This window comes from Rhea pennata, chromosome 1 (genome assembly GCF_028389875.1).
Source record: "Rhea pennata isolate bPtePen1 chromosome 1, bPtePen1.pri, whole genome shotgun sequence".
In the NCBI taxonomy this organism is placed as follows: Eukaryota; Metazoa; Chordata; class Aves; order Rheiformes; family Rheidae; genus Rhea; species Rhea pennata.
The window spans coordinates 135,335,502-135,349,852 of NC_084663.1; the positions used below are offsets into that span (position 1 = coordinate 135,335,502).

Sequence of the window (14,351 nt, forward strand, 5' to 3'; positions counted from 1 at the left end):
TTCTAAGTAACGCATGTAAGAGTAGGGCAAAGAAGGAGCTCTGCTACATAAATTGTGCTGTTTGTTACAGCTTTTAAGTTTGATTAAATGGACATATTGATGAAATCTTGGTAACCATCTGCTACCAACATTTGTAAATAAATATAAACCAATTTAAATGTTCCCTTGCTGTTGCTCTGTTTCAGGCATGAGTCTCTCTTTTTTTTTTCCTTAGGTTTACATGCAGTTTATGTACAGATTTCATTTCTTCAGCCTGTTCAGATGCTCTGAGATGATTTCACTACATTGCTCTTTGGTATCTCTCAATGCAAAATACTCATGACCAGAGAGGAAAGGTGCGTAATTTCTGATTCTTCAGTAGCCAAGCAAGCTGTAACACGTCATTTCTTTGTGGCAGAGTGGGAAGAGAAGTGAATTATAATTTTTTTTTTTTTTAAATGAGTTCCTTCTGCAAATCTGATCAAGTAGGACAGATATTTTCTAGTTACAGAAGGAAGAGTTTTCAAAGAATCTGGGAGCCCTACCCAAAACTCATCTGTGTTCAACACTCTCTAGAAATAAGAGCTGGAATTTTGAAAGTTTGAATCTTTAGTTTTGGCCTTACATCAGGATTGACTATACTACAGAAAACTTCACAGAAACTCTGGAATACAGCAACTACTCATTTTAATGCATCCTCTCCCATGCATGTCTCTTCTCCCGTTTATGATCGTAGGAGCTCTCTTCTGTTTTTACAGTTGCTTACAGGGAAAAATAATATTTATAAATTTGTACTAGAAATCAGCCATTGGATACTTCTTCATGCATACAGCACAATAAATGTTATTTGTTGACTGTAGCTATCATTTTGCACCATACTGTCCCAGGGAAATAAACTGCTCAAACTGATCTGATTTCCTTTCTGACAGCTTGGTCTCTGTCACAAACAGTGCCTCTAAGTTAAGAGAGCTCAAAGAGAAACCCATATTTGGAATAAAGTGTTTACAAAAACAAATGATCAAAGAAAGGAGTTCTTGATGGCCAAATTTTACTATTAAAATGTTAACTTCTGACAACTGGTAGTTAAGTTTTACAATAGGAACTTACAACTCCTCTAACACATCAGGGGCTGTGCACATTTTAGACACTTTTTTTTTTTTTTTGATGCGCTGCATTGAGTTATGACGTCGTATTGAGTTATGACGTCTCATTGAGCATGACCTCTAAATAGATTTATTAAATGTAATACATTAGAAACCTATCTTAAAAAAAAAAAAAAAAAGTAAGTATTCCTTACCTGCTAAGCAGCTAGATCAAATATGAGCATAGCTGTATTATTTTGCACAAATCAAATTGTTTTTCCTTTCAGATGACTGCAATGCTTACAAAAGCTGTCAGGATGGATTAAAACTATTCATGAATTTGTAGGAAGGGCCTTAGATTCAACACAGCAAGTATTTTGTAGTACTAAGGATGTGTTGCTAAAGGATCCATCCTTGTTAATAGCATACTCTGCAGTTTTGAAACACTGGCCTTTCAGACTTGAACAAATAATTGAACCTCATTTTGGCTTTGTTCCACTAATGGCATTTTGGTACATGTATTAGAATAGGACAGAACCCTAAAGTCAGGGAGCAAATGGGGTCTTCCTAATGGGACATGCTTCTTACTGTATTTGATGTGTTATTGTACAGAGGGGAATGAAAGTGAGATTTGCACTCGAGGAACAAAATGTTCAGGGAAAAAAGGAGCAGCTTCTTGGTTCTCTTGCAGTGATGTGTAACAAATACTAAGATTGGTATTAATGGAGTATGAATAGAAAAGTGTGTATGTATGTGTACAAAAGCACCAGAACACATAGAACACGGATTAAAAAGAAAAGTATGTGAATGAAGACTGACCTACAGATAAGAACAAAATGAAGAACAAGACCAGAGCCATAAAATACCCAGATAAGGACAACAAAAGAACCATGATATTCATGAATTTTGCCTAAGGTTTGTGAAGGGTGAAACCAAATAATGAGAAAATAGATCCCAAACACTATCCACTTTTAAAGTGGATGTCCCAGAGACACAGTGAAGACTCAGCACTGAGCATCCAGGTCCTCTGTACGACCATGCAGGTGACCTTGGCCAGACTACCTGGACACACATATCTTGGTGCTTGTGAGTATGTGTGTGTATGAGTGCTAAGGAATAAAATAAACTATTTAGATATTTCGTTAAACAGAATTACATTTCTCTTCCAAAAGATCTCATAGTGAGCTTTATTACACTCATTACCTATACTCTTTAGCTCTTCAAAAATTCTTCAGAAGCTAGAGACTTCAGGTATATATTCTTTCAATTGATGCACACATTCCCTATGCACTCCCGGCAAAGATGTTTGCTGTGATTGCTCTTCAGCAGCTTTAAACCAGGTGAAGGATAGCATTGCGAAGACAGGCTGTACTAAGCAAGGGCAACTGTGTGCGTCAAGTTTGAAAAACTAGAATCTCTATGGATAAAATATTCTTTCATAGAGGCACAGTCAGCTCAAAATATATTCATCATTTAATTCTTCTTGAGCCTTCAAAACAGGGAGTAAATGGTTTATAGGTCTTCAGCTGCCCCAGTTTCATCCACTTTAAATAGTTCAGCCAAAAAGAAAATGGCAATAAATGAAGGCACTATATAGTATGTTTTCCTTTATGTTAGTAGTAAGAAGGATGCAGATCATGTAATATATTTTCTTTAAAATGACAGATGAAGTTGGACTGAGTTATCCAGAAGAATTTGAAATGAAAGTCTAGTGTAATACTGTAGGATCAGTGTGGAAGCTTGAAAGATTTAGGAATCTGATTATAACATGGAACATTTTAATTCTGGATTATTATTTCAGAATGAGGCCAGCTGCCAAGTTCCCATGAAAAATTACTATTTGCTGCATGATTAGAGACATACTGTGTGAGTCTGTATCCTCTGTCCTGGTTACACCAAGCAACATGCCAACCTAAGAAAGTCAGAAGATGGGCAATGGATTGCCTCCTTGTTGCAAAAGGCAGTATTATACATTAGTCCACACACAAAAGGATCAATAGGATCATCACTTGGGTTTGTCTCATATTAAGGACCAGAAAACAACATAAATGCATAAACCAGGACTTCAGAGGGTTCAGGGTGATCAAACTGTACTACAGAAAACCCAGATTCTGTCTTGCTCTGAAGACACCTGATTCCACAGGTGCCCTATGCCAAGTTGTGCTCTGGTATATAAAAAGAATCACTTAACCTGAGCAAAACTGAGCAGCTCAGCACTAGCCTGCACAAGTAGTTCTCTGTCTTGAGGGGATGGATCCAACAAGCACTTACCGTTTAACCTGCAGCATCAGCCACTTTACAAAATGCATTGGCAGCTACTGTTCTCTTAAAAGAGCTAGAGGATGAAGAAGATGCATGTGAGATGCTTTATTCAGTGACTCCTTAAATTGAAGTAGTGACACAGTCTTAGAAATCCCAGCCTCCTCTGTCCCTCCCAGCAACTACTTTGTGAGGCTTAAAAGCCAGGTTTGTCCTGTGCTTGCTTTTGGTCCAGGAAACACTCAATTCTTTGCTGCACTGTGGCAGTTTGTATCAGTGGACTGCGAAGGGACACTGCGAGCCCTGACAATTTCTTCATAAATGTCTGTGGAGAAGCGTGTTTCTTCTTCATTTCTGAGGCCCCTGGGCACTACTGCAATATAAACATTGAATAAAGAAAGGTAAAAACATCGCCTAAATTATAGTAAGAAGATAATCCTGCTACTCACTAGCCCAACATACGTGACTACCTGCTGTCTTGTGTATGTCTTACTCAAAGGGCTGCTGTGCTTTGTGGTAGGCTCAGCTTGATGAACATTTTAAATAAAGGGAAGCCTTTGCTGAGTGGCAACTGTGGCATTCCCTTATCTCACCTATGCATATATAGCTATTTTAAAAACAGGTTTTTATTTATGAAAGAAAATGACATTTTAAATTTATCGTTTAGGTTCTGTAATTCAGGTAATCAGACTGGAAGACTGACACTTCGGCTTCAAAATCCTCCTCCAGCCCTGAAAAGTCAGCTTCAGGGATGAACACGTTCAGTGCCCACTTTGTTGATGTGTCTATGCCAAATGTGGCCTGGCATCCATGTTCCTGAGAGAGAGGCATATGTGACTCTTAAAAAATCAATCGTATTTAACAGGATTTTAATGTCTAGAATTCTCTCACAGACAAACCTGTAACACCTATACCAAGTGGAGGTAAAGATTCTGCATAGACTCTGATGATTTACTAGCACCTAGCAATCAGGCTACTAGATTGCATTAAATAGTATTTCATCAAGAGAAATAGCTCCATATAATAAAGGAGCATGGCAATGAAAATTGTCATTTATGGTCTTATGTATACTTCTGGCTCCACTGAGAATAAGTGTTCTGCATGAAGCAGTGTTACACTGATAGTTTGGCCAATGATCAGACAGTACATCAGGGAAGAGAATTGCATATAATAATACAACACCCTGTTTAGAGGCTTAAGAGGCAAAAATCTAGCAGTAATCACTTCCAAGGCTAGTAACTCAGTTCTTATTGCCTTCCTAACGACTCCATGGTTATTCAGTCAATGAAAATGGAGTCTGATATTGTGCATCAAGGAGATAAATTAACAATAAAATGAGTCTCACTCATACATCCATTGCTTCCTTTAATGGAGACCTGCAAAGATATAGCATGCACTTTTAAAGTACGTTGCCCTCCTATTCAAGGTAAAGACATTTGAAAGGGAGGGGAAAGCAAAACATTTTTTCCTAAATATTGGCTTGCTGCCCTGCAAAAAAAAATATTAATATTTAATAACTGATTGTTCCTTTGGAATTAATAAGTAGTTCATGTTATGAAAGCCTCATGTTACCCATCGTTTTGGCTAACAACAAAAACACTACAAATTGCTATTAGGAGCTTCAGATTTGGCACTAGAACAGTGCATGAAGTGCCAGGTGCCAGGATTTTGGTAGTTTGCCTTATTAATTTTCATATCCATATTCCAGACAAACCTAATATATTCTAATTAATTGGAAAACAAAACAAAACAAGAACAGACATAAACTGTATCACGCAAAACCAAGCAAATGTAATCATATTTTGTGTAAGCTTCCTTCCTCTCTTCTCCCTCTCCCCCCAGCTTCAGGCAGTTCTCGTGTCTCAGATCATGCTGAAAATAATCTAGTGAGTTAACTCTTGGCTGGGGACCCCAAATGTTCTACGGTCAATGGATATATCCCCTGAAGACTTGCCTTACATCTAAAATGGAATATAAAGGACTTTTACTACTACAGCAGTTAAAAAATACATACATTATTAAACCAGGAGCTTATCATTCATGGCTTAGAAACCAAAATACTGAGCTCATTCTTTAAAATCCATCTTGCTAAAGCTGGTTATAAGACAATAAACAAAGGCTAACAAACAGAGGACTTACTGTGTCATATCTAAAATTAGGCTGCATGACATTTGCATTGTCATGGGCTTGTGGAATACACAAAGGCTAGTATATTATTATTATAAATATCATATGTATTTTTATCAGTTTGTTAATTACAGTTAGTTCAGTATATTGCTAGATCAATGCGTAAGTGACAGCATAATTTCTTACAGGAAAGAAAGATGGAGTGAGTATAAAGAGAGGTAATTAATACAAATCACACATCTTGCAAACACAAGTTGTCTGAAGTTCCTAGAAGAAACAGCACAAATAGAAAGGACAACATTACCTCTGTCACTGCTCTCCTACCAGAAGTACTGAATCCTCTGACTGATTCAGTTGTTTATTTTATCCTCACCTATACAGCCCAAACAAGCCTCATTAGCAATGTCCCGTTGTTTAAGTGAGAGGCAGAATAAGCACTGATGTCAGTACAGGATAAGAGATGGCAATGTGAAGCTGGGAATAAGCTGAGGGATGGGAGAAGATAAGATCTAGATAATCTGAAACCACCATGGAATCACACCTTAAACTGCATAAAATAAGCAGGCTCATTTTGGCAGAAATGAGTTAAAGAATGATCATATGAGTGGTGGTACAGGCACGTTTGAAAAAATGGCATCCTCCAGCTGGAACAGAGATGAGGAGGCAGGAACAGGCTGAGAAGATGGACATGGTGAACTTCAGTTCACATCATGGTTCGCACATGCCTTATCATACCACCTGAAACTGCACGTAACAGAGTGATTCTGACCAAGAGGAGATTTAAGCAATAAACTTCAGGCTAAAAATTCTGAAGGAAAGGAATCCAGTCATGTAATTGATAGGCGGGAGAAAAAAAAAGAGAACAGTGCTCTTCTATCATTGGAAGAAGCAATAAACTGAAACTAAGCAGGAAATATGACAAAAAAATAAAACAAAGACGCAGAATACAAAAAAAAAAAAAAAAAAAAAAAGTGAAGTTTTTAGACTTTGTCTTTAGGATACCAGAATACACATATTTCTTGAACCATCTGGGTAGTTCTAGTGTTTCCAATTAACTAAGCATTTGTAGAATATGTGATTTGATCTATATGCAGAAATACTTCAGTATGCTGGGAAGTGGCAAATCATAATACAGATCTGGTGCGACTCCTTCAGAAATTCATTTTTGAGGTCTCATTACTATAATGATGCTAATATAGTGGCTCAGATAAAGAGAAATGAAAGTTTGGTGCTGGATTATACAATAATTTAGAAGATCTATAAACACCTGAAGTGTGTACACACTTGTGATGGAGAAATCTATGAAGTACAGGAAGCTAAAAATCAAGAATAACAAAGTGTAGATTAGGAAGGAGAAAGATTATGAAAGCTTACTGAAAAACAGAGTATTTTAGACCACGGAATAACCTCGCAAGGAATCACCAAAGCTGCACTGCTTGTAAACTTTAAAACTACTAAGGACAAAACAATGTACAGAAAAAAGTAGTTCCACATTGGCAAAAGGGTAGACTGTCTGAGCTAACAAATCCATATACATCTGTTCCTGGACCTAGTAAAAGACAAGTTCAAATGAGAACAGGATGGATGCTACGTAAATATTAAATATGATGAATACAATCACCAACAATAGCAGTTCTCCTTTTCTATGTTACTCTAACACTGTAATTGCCTTATCCATTCAGTTTAGTTTCATGCATGTCTCCTTGTCCTCATGTCTCTTTCATCTTACAGTTATAATCTGTACTATGAGAATGTAACGTATCTGCAATTTTCCTCAAGTACAATTGATCATAACATTCCTTGAAATGCCAGAAAATTGGCTTTCCTTTCAGACTATCCACATTTCTATACAAAAGCATTTCCACCACTGGTTTCTGCTGCCACAGCTGTTTTGTAGCCAGAAGAATGGATTTTTTTTTTGGTGTCGATAATAAAAAGTAATAAAAGCATGACACATCCCAGAGCGATTGAAGCTACTCTTAATGATGAGGTAGAGAGGTGAACACAATCCTTCTCCCTTGTTCTGTCAGTCACTGTGTTAGGCCATTTAAAGATCACCTGGTAAAAGTCATCTCGTCCGGTTATTTCCATCCTTAATATTGATAAGGTGAAGTGCACCAACAGCATCAAGAGATACAAGTAACTAGAGATTTTTTAACATACTCCAATTTCAGTTGAAAGAGTCGTTTCTCTTAAATTTGTTTTCAACTACATTTGCACCTTATATTTTTGGCTTAGCAGAATTAAAGCCAACCAATCCCCATGCAAAACAAGTCAAGCTGTATTGGTGTGGAAAACCTTTCTGGCTGTAAACTAATGAAAAAAATTGCATTTTCGTAACTCAACCCCCTAAACATACGACAGTGGCTAATTCTGAGAATTTAATTAGTGATCACAATCAAGGTGACTTTGGGAAAAACGCTGATGAGTAAGTTCAACCCTGCGTACTGAAGCCCGCCGCCCTCCCGCCTCCACTCCCACCCCCCCCCCCATTCGGGCGCTCCGCCACTGGGCGGGGATGCGTCTCTTCAGGGGGAAGCGCCCGCCGCGCACACCCCCTAACGGCCGCCCGCGACACGCGCCTCGCCTCGCTACAGCGCCCCGCCGCGTCGGCCCGCCCCGCGCGCACCTCCACCCCCCCCCCACGCGGGGCGCGCACGTGCTAGAAGGAAACACTGCGCTGCGCACGCGCGGGCGGGCGGACACCCCCCCCTCCCCCCCCCACTCCTCCTTCCCCCCCCCCCCGCGCCTCGGGGGTGGGGAGAGCGAAGGAGGAGCCTCTATCCCCAGGCGCCTGATTGACTGATGTCATTTCCCCAGCTCCTTGCTTTGCCGGCTCATTGGCTGCTTGCGAACCGCTATCTGCATTGCGCTTCCTGGTTGGCTGTTGCCGCACTGGCCGTTGCCCTATCCTAATTCGGGCCACGCGGATTAAGTTCTTTAACACCCGCTTCCTGCCCCAGCCCCTCCCACCGCCACGGCCAGTTCCTCCCTCCCTTCCCTTTCCCTCCCTTTCATTGGCCATCACCGTGCTTTCTTCCCGCCCACCGCCGCGCTGAGCTCCCCGATTGGGTGACGGCGGGCTCAGCGCCGTTTCCCCCCCCCCCCCCCACCCAGCACTGCGCCTGCGCTATGCGATCCCCCCGCCTCTCCCGCGAGCCGGCGAGCTAATAAAGTTTTGTTCGTGGGTGGGGGAGGGAGAGTGAAACGGCGGCGCCCTCTGGCCCCGCCCCCGCCGCCCGGGAGCGGCGTCCGCGAGCCGGGCTCCTCCCCTCCCCTCCCCTTCTCCCCTCCTCCCCGCTCGGGCAGGTCGGGGCGGGGGTGGCCGTTGGGCGGCGCGCGCGCTCCCGCCCGCCCGCGCCGGGTTCGAGGCGGCGGCGTCTCCCTTCCCCTCCCCTCCCCTCCCCTCCCCTCCCCTCAGTCCCGCTCGGCAGCCGTGGCGGCAGCACCAGCCTCGGTAGCGGTGCCGCGTCCTCCTCCTCGTCCTTTCCCCGCGCCCCGGGGCACGGTGAGCACCGCCGCGTGGGGACGGGCTCGCCTTCCCCCGCCGCGCCGGAGCGCGGAGCCTTGCCTTCGGGGTGCGGCAGGACAGCGGGAGGTGCCCCCCCACACGCCCCTAATTGTCGGACCCCCCTTCTCTGCGGTGCCCCGGGGGGAGGCCGTTAACGGCTGAGGGACGGGGCGGCCGGCGCTCCCAGCTCCCCCCCTCCCCGCACATACAGCGGCGTAGCTCGGCAGCAGCGCTGTCCCCCCCCCCCCCCCCCCCCAACCCCGCACCCGGGCCGGGACGGGCGGAGCTGCCTGCGGCGGGCGCTGCCCGATGCTTCCCGGCCGAGGGGAGGGAGCGGGCGCTGCTCTCCTCGCGGGTCGGCCCGCAGCCCTGTAGCAGCCCCTTATCCCCCCGGCGAGGCGACGGAACCGGTGCCGCCCGCCACCGCTGCCGGCTGCGGAGGAGCCGCGGCGGCTGCTCGGGGACAGCGGGAGCCGCGAGGGTCCCCTCATGCCGGGGCGGGAGCTGAGGGAGTGATGTGGCTCCGGTGCCCCCGGAGGGGAGGGCGGCTGCGGGCACCGGGAGCGCCCCGGCACCGCCGCGCTTCACAGCTGCCACCGCTAGGACTTGTCACCCAGGACTGGGCTCGGCTTTCTCGTGGTATTTCACGCTTGTGTGATTGCTTGGGAAACTTCCTCAGACCGGTATAACTCAGCGAAAAGGGTGAGGGGGAAAAAGGAAAAAAAAATACTATTTGCTTTAATGTTGCAACCACTGAAAAACATAGCCGGGAAGTTCCTCTTAAAATACAACTGCAACATCACTCCTTTAGAGGAAGCAAGACCTGGAACGTAGGACTGCAGGAAAAGCGCTTAATGTGTATTGCTTTTGTGTAATACGAGAGCAGGCAAGGCTTTCTGTGCCATAGGACTCTCCATTGGGAGGTTTAATGCCTCTTAAAGTATTCTGAGGCTTTTCAGAAAGATCTTAAGAGCAAATTGCTCCTGCTGTAAGGCCATAATCCAGTCAATTGAAAATGAGTTTGGGAGTTTGGGGAGATGGCTGTGCTGCTTTTCATCCTTGTCTGTAGTAAATGCAAATGCAACTATACCACTACTGGACATGATTTGTCTGAAATTTAGGTTTGTTTGCAGTTGGGTGGCTCTGACATCTGTTTCTGAAACTTGTGTATGCTTTCTTCTATCTTGTCTATGACTAACCTTGTTTAGTTGAAACTTTTATTATTTATACTTCTAAATCTTGTATAATATTTGCCATTGCTTTAGAAATGCTTAACGTAGTTAGAGCTTTGGATGGCTATATTGCTTCCTATTTGGTTCCCCTCATAAAAATCTTTATGAAACTAAGAGATTGAGATTAATCCTTTTTTTTTTTTCCCTTCCAATTCAACAGATGCAGTTTATGTTGCTTTTTAGTCGTCAGGGGAAACTGAGACTTCAGAAGTGGTATGTCCCATTATCTGACAAAGAAAAGAAGAAAATCACAAGGGAACTTGTTCAAACAGTATTAGCCCGCAAACCGAAAATGTGCAGCTTCCTGGAATGGAGAGACCTGAAGATTGTCTACAAAAGGTTGTTCTGTCTCACTAACCTTGTAATTGCCACATATCACAAACAATGTAATAAGTAGCAAGAAAATAGTGAAGGTTGATTTCACTGCCTTTTTCCCCCTTTCTCTCCTTCCCCACCCTCCGCTGGTTATGGAGGAGGTTAGAGTTTGAGGGTGTTTCCTCAAATCTAATTTGATAATCAAGTAAGAATCATTCATGTGTGGAAAATCACTCATGCATTTAGAAATATGCTGAAGAAAAGAGATGAGATTTCCTTCTACTTTAATAAGAAGTGGTTCTTACTCATTCTCTATTTAGATGCCCACAGTAAATAAATGTATACAAATATGAAGCATGCGTGCATGATTTAATAGGTAATAAAAATAAATTTTGTAAACATTTACCTCAGGCAACGACTTCATAAATCAGCTGCAAATGGAATTTGCTTTTAAAGGTTCATAGAAATAAGAATATTACTCTGTTATTTTAGAGTAAAAAATTTTCTTTGCTAGGAATACAAGAAAGAACATCTCCTAATTTGAGAAATCATACCTAACTTTCTTTTTGGTGGAAGTGCTATGTAATTTTCTTTGGCTTTGGTTTCATTTCTCACTTGTTCGCTAACATTTCTAAAGGTATGTGACCAGAACCTTTTTGCTTTATGCTGCCCTTTAGAATGTAGTGCAAAGTAGAAGTGTGAAAATACTTTTCTGCACAGATGACTAATTCTTGTCCTGATTTGCTAGAATGCATCTCTTCCATCTAAAGCTGATGCTATGAAACCTTGAGTTAACTCCCTTCCCTAGTTATATGTAAACTTTAAAAGGTTTGTGCATTTTATTTCTCTTTGATATAGTAAGTAATTTCTGTGCTGTACAATATTCTCTCTGAAGGGAAGAAAAAGAGAATTGGACTTGAAATTAAGAGTTAGTAACTTTTCTCTAAGGATCAGACCTTTATATATCCTGATCTGATATATATATCGGTACTTGTAATGTCATGCACGTGAATGTTACCAATGTATCTGGGTGTGGTGCTCTTACACTTGTAAGACTAAGGATGCGTCCATGGGGAAGGAGGAGGAACAATGCATAAGGTCATGCTTAAAGAAAGCATACACCGTTTTATTTTTTTATCTGTTGATTTGCTTGCAAAAACTTATTGTGCATACATGCAGACAAGCTGGCTTAAATTCTTTATGTGTTCCTTTAAGTGATGATGTATGTAAGTACTCTTTCACATGGATTTTATGGGACTAGATGAGAGGGAAAAAAAAAAAGGCATGAGTAGGCTGGTGGATTCCCCTCCTTGCCCAGCATTGCAGAGCTGTAGCTGTTCTGGTGGGGAGTTGAGTCTACACAGCTGTCCTCCCTCCTTGTTTATTTACTACTATTAACTATTTCTTGTCATGCCCTTCTTTGCCTAGAAAACTGGTGGAAACTCAGGTTTGGGTGTTAAAGATGCTCAAAGTTGTGGTGTTCATATATTGTGGTAGCATGCTGTGGGGCCTATGGTCGAGCAGAATAAAGTTGACTAGTAGATGTATGTAGACCATTTTGGGCTGGATGTAGACCACAGTCCATCTGTTAGACTGCTGGTGGGCAGAGATGACTGCAGTAGCTTATTTCACTGTTTGTGAACCAGTCTGGTACGGTTAGCGTATAAAATCTTTGCTTAAGATGAGCTTTTATCAAGGTAATTACTAGCTCAAAAATTCTATTTTGCTTTTGTAGGCAAGTTTCATTAGGCTAAAATTTCACCAGAAGGATTGGGTATAGGTGATAGTGCATTTCAATTCCTGTGATCTGATAAAAATAGTTACTGCTTTACAGGAAAGATTTTTCCAGTCATCTTACCTTAATTAAAGTTGATGAGTGCCAACTAGCATAATCTCTTTGAAAATGGAGGTCTGTTAGCTCAAGAAGATAACCCCAAGAAGACAACCTTAATAATTAGAGTCCAACAGTTTCTAAAGCATGGGTGGCCAAAGAAAGAAAAGCTAGATGACATCTGCAAACATTTTGGGTGATATGTCATTTGCCTCTTGTTTATGAAGTTGCAGAAGTTGCTCCCAGTTGCTAACAGACGAGAAGCTCCTGGACCGTATCTATTATGATGCGTTCTCATCTGATCTATTTATGACAAAGAGCTGAACCTTTGATGTAAAAGTTTTTTTACATAAATTATTAAAGTTTGTGCATATTGCTATTAACAGATCTTAAATTGCTGAAACTGATGTGTAGTACTTAACTGTCTTGGTTTTAGAGTCTCAACTATCAAAGTTTCATGTGTTAGAATTATCAAACTCAAAGATTGGGTGGCCATATTAAAGGTATACCCTGAGCTCTTATTAATTTTTGCCTTTTTGCAACAAAACCAACTGAAATATAAAATTGACAAGTCAGTAGCTTCAGCTGCCTTCTGATATTTCACGTTGTCAAGAAAGCTGGAATATTTGATTAGCATCTGTAGTTCTGTAGCACTTCATCCTTATCATTTGTATAGGACACTTTCTGAATGAAACTTCAAGAAGATAGAGCAAAATGTTTTTAAAATCCATGTAAATGTATATGAATACTTTTTATTTTCGTAAGTTTAATACATGCAGCATTTATACAATTGCAATTATGGTTGCAGAATTGGACTGGTCGTTGTTGTCTTTATAGTTATTTATTTATAGCTACAAAAAAAAAAATATGGAAAGGTGGCCCTGCATTTGACATGGCTCATAAATTAGGATGGAAGAGAGTTGTTCAGGTCAGTGGACACCTGAAGACTGAAAAAGGTTGTGAACTTGTTACTTCAGGACACAAATAAAGATTTGAAGTGATTTGCAGAAAAAAATTCAGTAAGCCAGCAACTATTGCACTTCATTACAATAGAGAAGGAGTCATCTGCAGATGGCAGTCAGATGATTACTGTTCACATATTATTACCTTCTAAACTAGCCCAGTAGTAATATTGGGGCATATAGGGTCAGAGTTTGTGCAGCTTTCCCCTTGTGGCAATGGAATTGGTGTTAAATATTAAAATTTCCAATATTTTACTGAAGAATAAGATAAGAAGCATGCAGTCTGAAATGTTAGGGGCAAAGGAGGGAGGAGGAAAAACCAGGAATGTGTGTATGGGGAGCTTTTTTCCTTTTTTTTTCCAAGGTACTCAGCTGTTCAGAGCTTTAGCTTCTGATGTTAGTTATTTTCATTGTGTGATATATTGCTATCAAAATTAGAAATTGTAGAATAGCTACTTTTTACATAAATTTACTTCATTAGCATTTGATAGTGAAGATAATGAGATCATGGGACTTAGTTATTGTTGACTGGTAACTCAATCAAGGATTCTTTATATACTGCGTATGGAGTTACGTAATGCAGTATTTTAAAATTGTCAACTTGTGTTGCTCTTGTCTAACTCAAGTGCACATGTCTAACTCAAAATATTTTAATTTTAACTGTCTAATGATATGTGCCCAGTAATTGACATGATCAGTATCCTTCTTATATACATCTTAACTTCCAACTACATCTGTTAAAAATGGTGTAACAAATAGGAAGCTCTGTAAAACTGACTGAATGCAATGATTATACTGAACTGGGTGCTTCGATATGTTTTTTTTAATTTGATTGGACTGTCTTTGTAGAATATCCTGGCTCTGTATCACTTGAATGATCACTCAGGATCAAGGATAGGAAGCTTCCTCTTAGAAGGTTACACAGCCTTTGTTAATTTCTAAAACAATTGGATTTTTTTTTAGGTTTGAAATTAGAAACTGAAAGAAATGCGTGTCTTGGGTGTCATAATTATTATTGATTTTTGTATCCTTAAACAAATAGTAAGTAACTAG

The 14,351-nt window shown here is 41.2% G+C and overlaps 1 protein-coding gene across 6 annotated transcripts in view; it reads left to right on the forward strand.

Moving 5' to 3' along the window:
- Nucleotides 1-8,805: 8,805 nt before the first annotated feature.
- Nucleotides 8,806-14,351, forward strand: part of AP1S2 (adaptor related protein complex 1 subunit sigma 2) — a 32,518-nt gene continuing 26,972 nt past the window's right edge. For 2 of the 6 annotated variants that reach the window (XM_062600899.1, XM_062600918.1), the window contains exons 1-2: nt 8,807-8,955; nt 10,351-10,529. In XM_062600899.1, the coding sequence (XP_062456883.1) occupies nt 10,351-10,529 (179 nt within the window). In that variant the 5' untranslated portion in view covers nt 8,807-8,955. Of the gene's footprint in view, nt 8,956-10,350; nt 10,530-14,351 lie in introns of all 6 variants that reach the window. The other 4 variants (XR_009961347.1, XR_009961346.1, XM_062600925.1 and 1 more) reach the window with 3 other exon arrangements.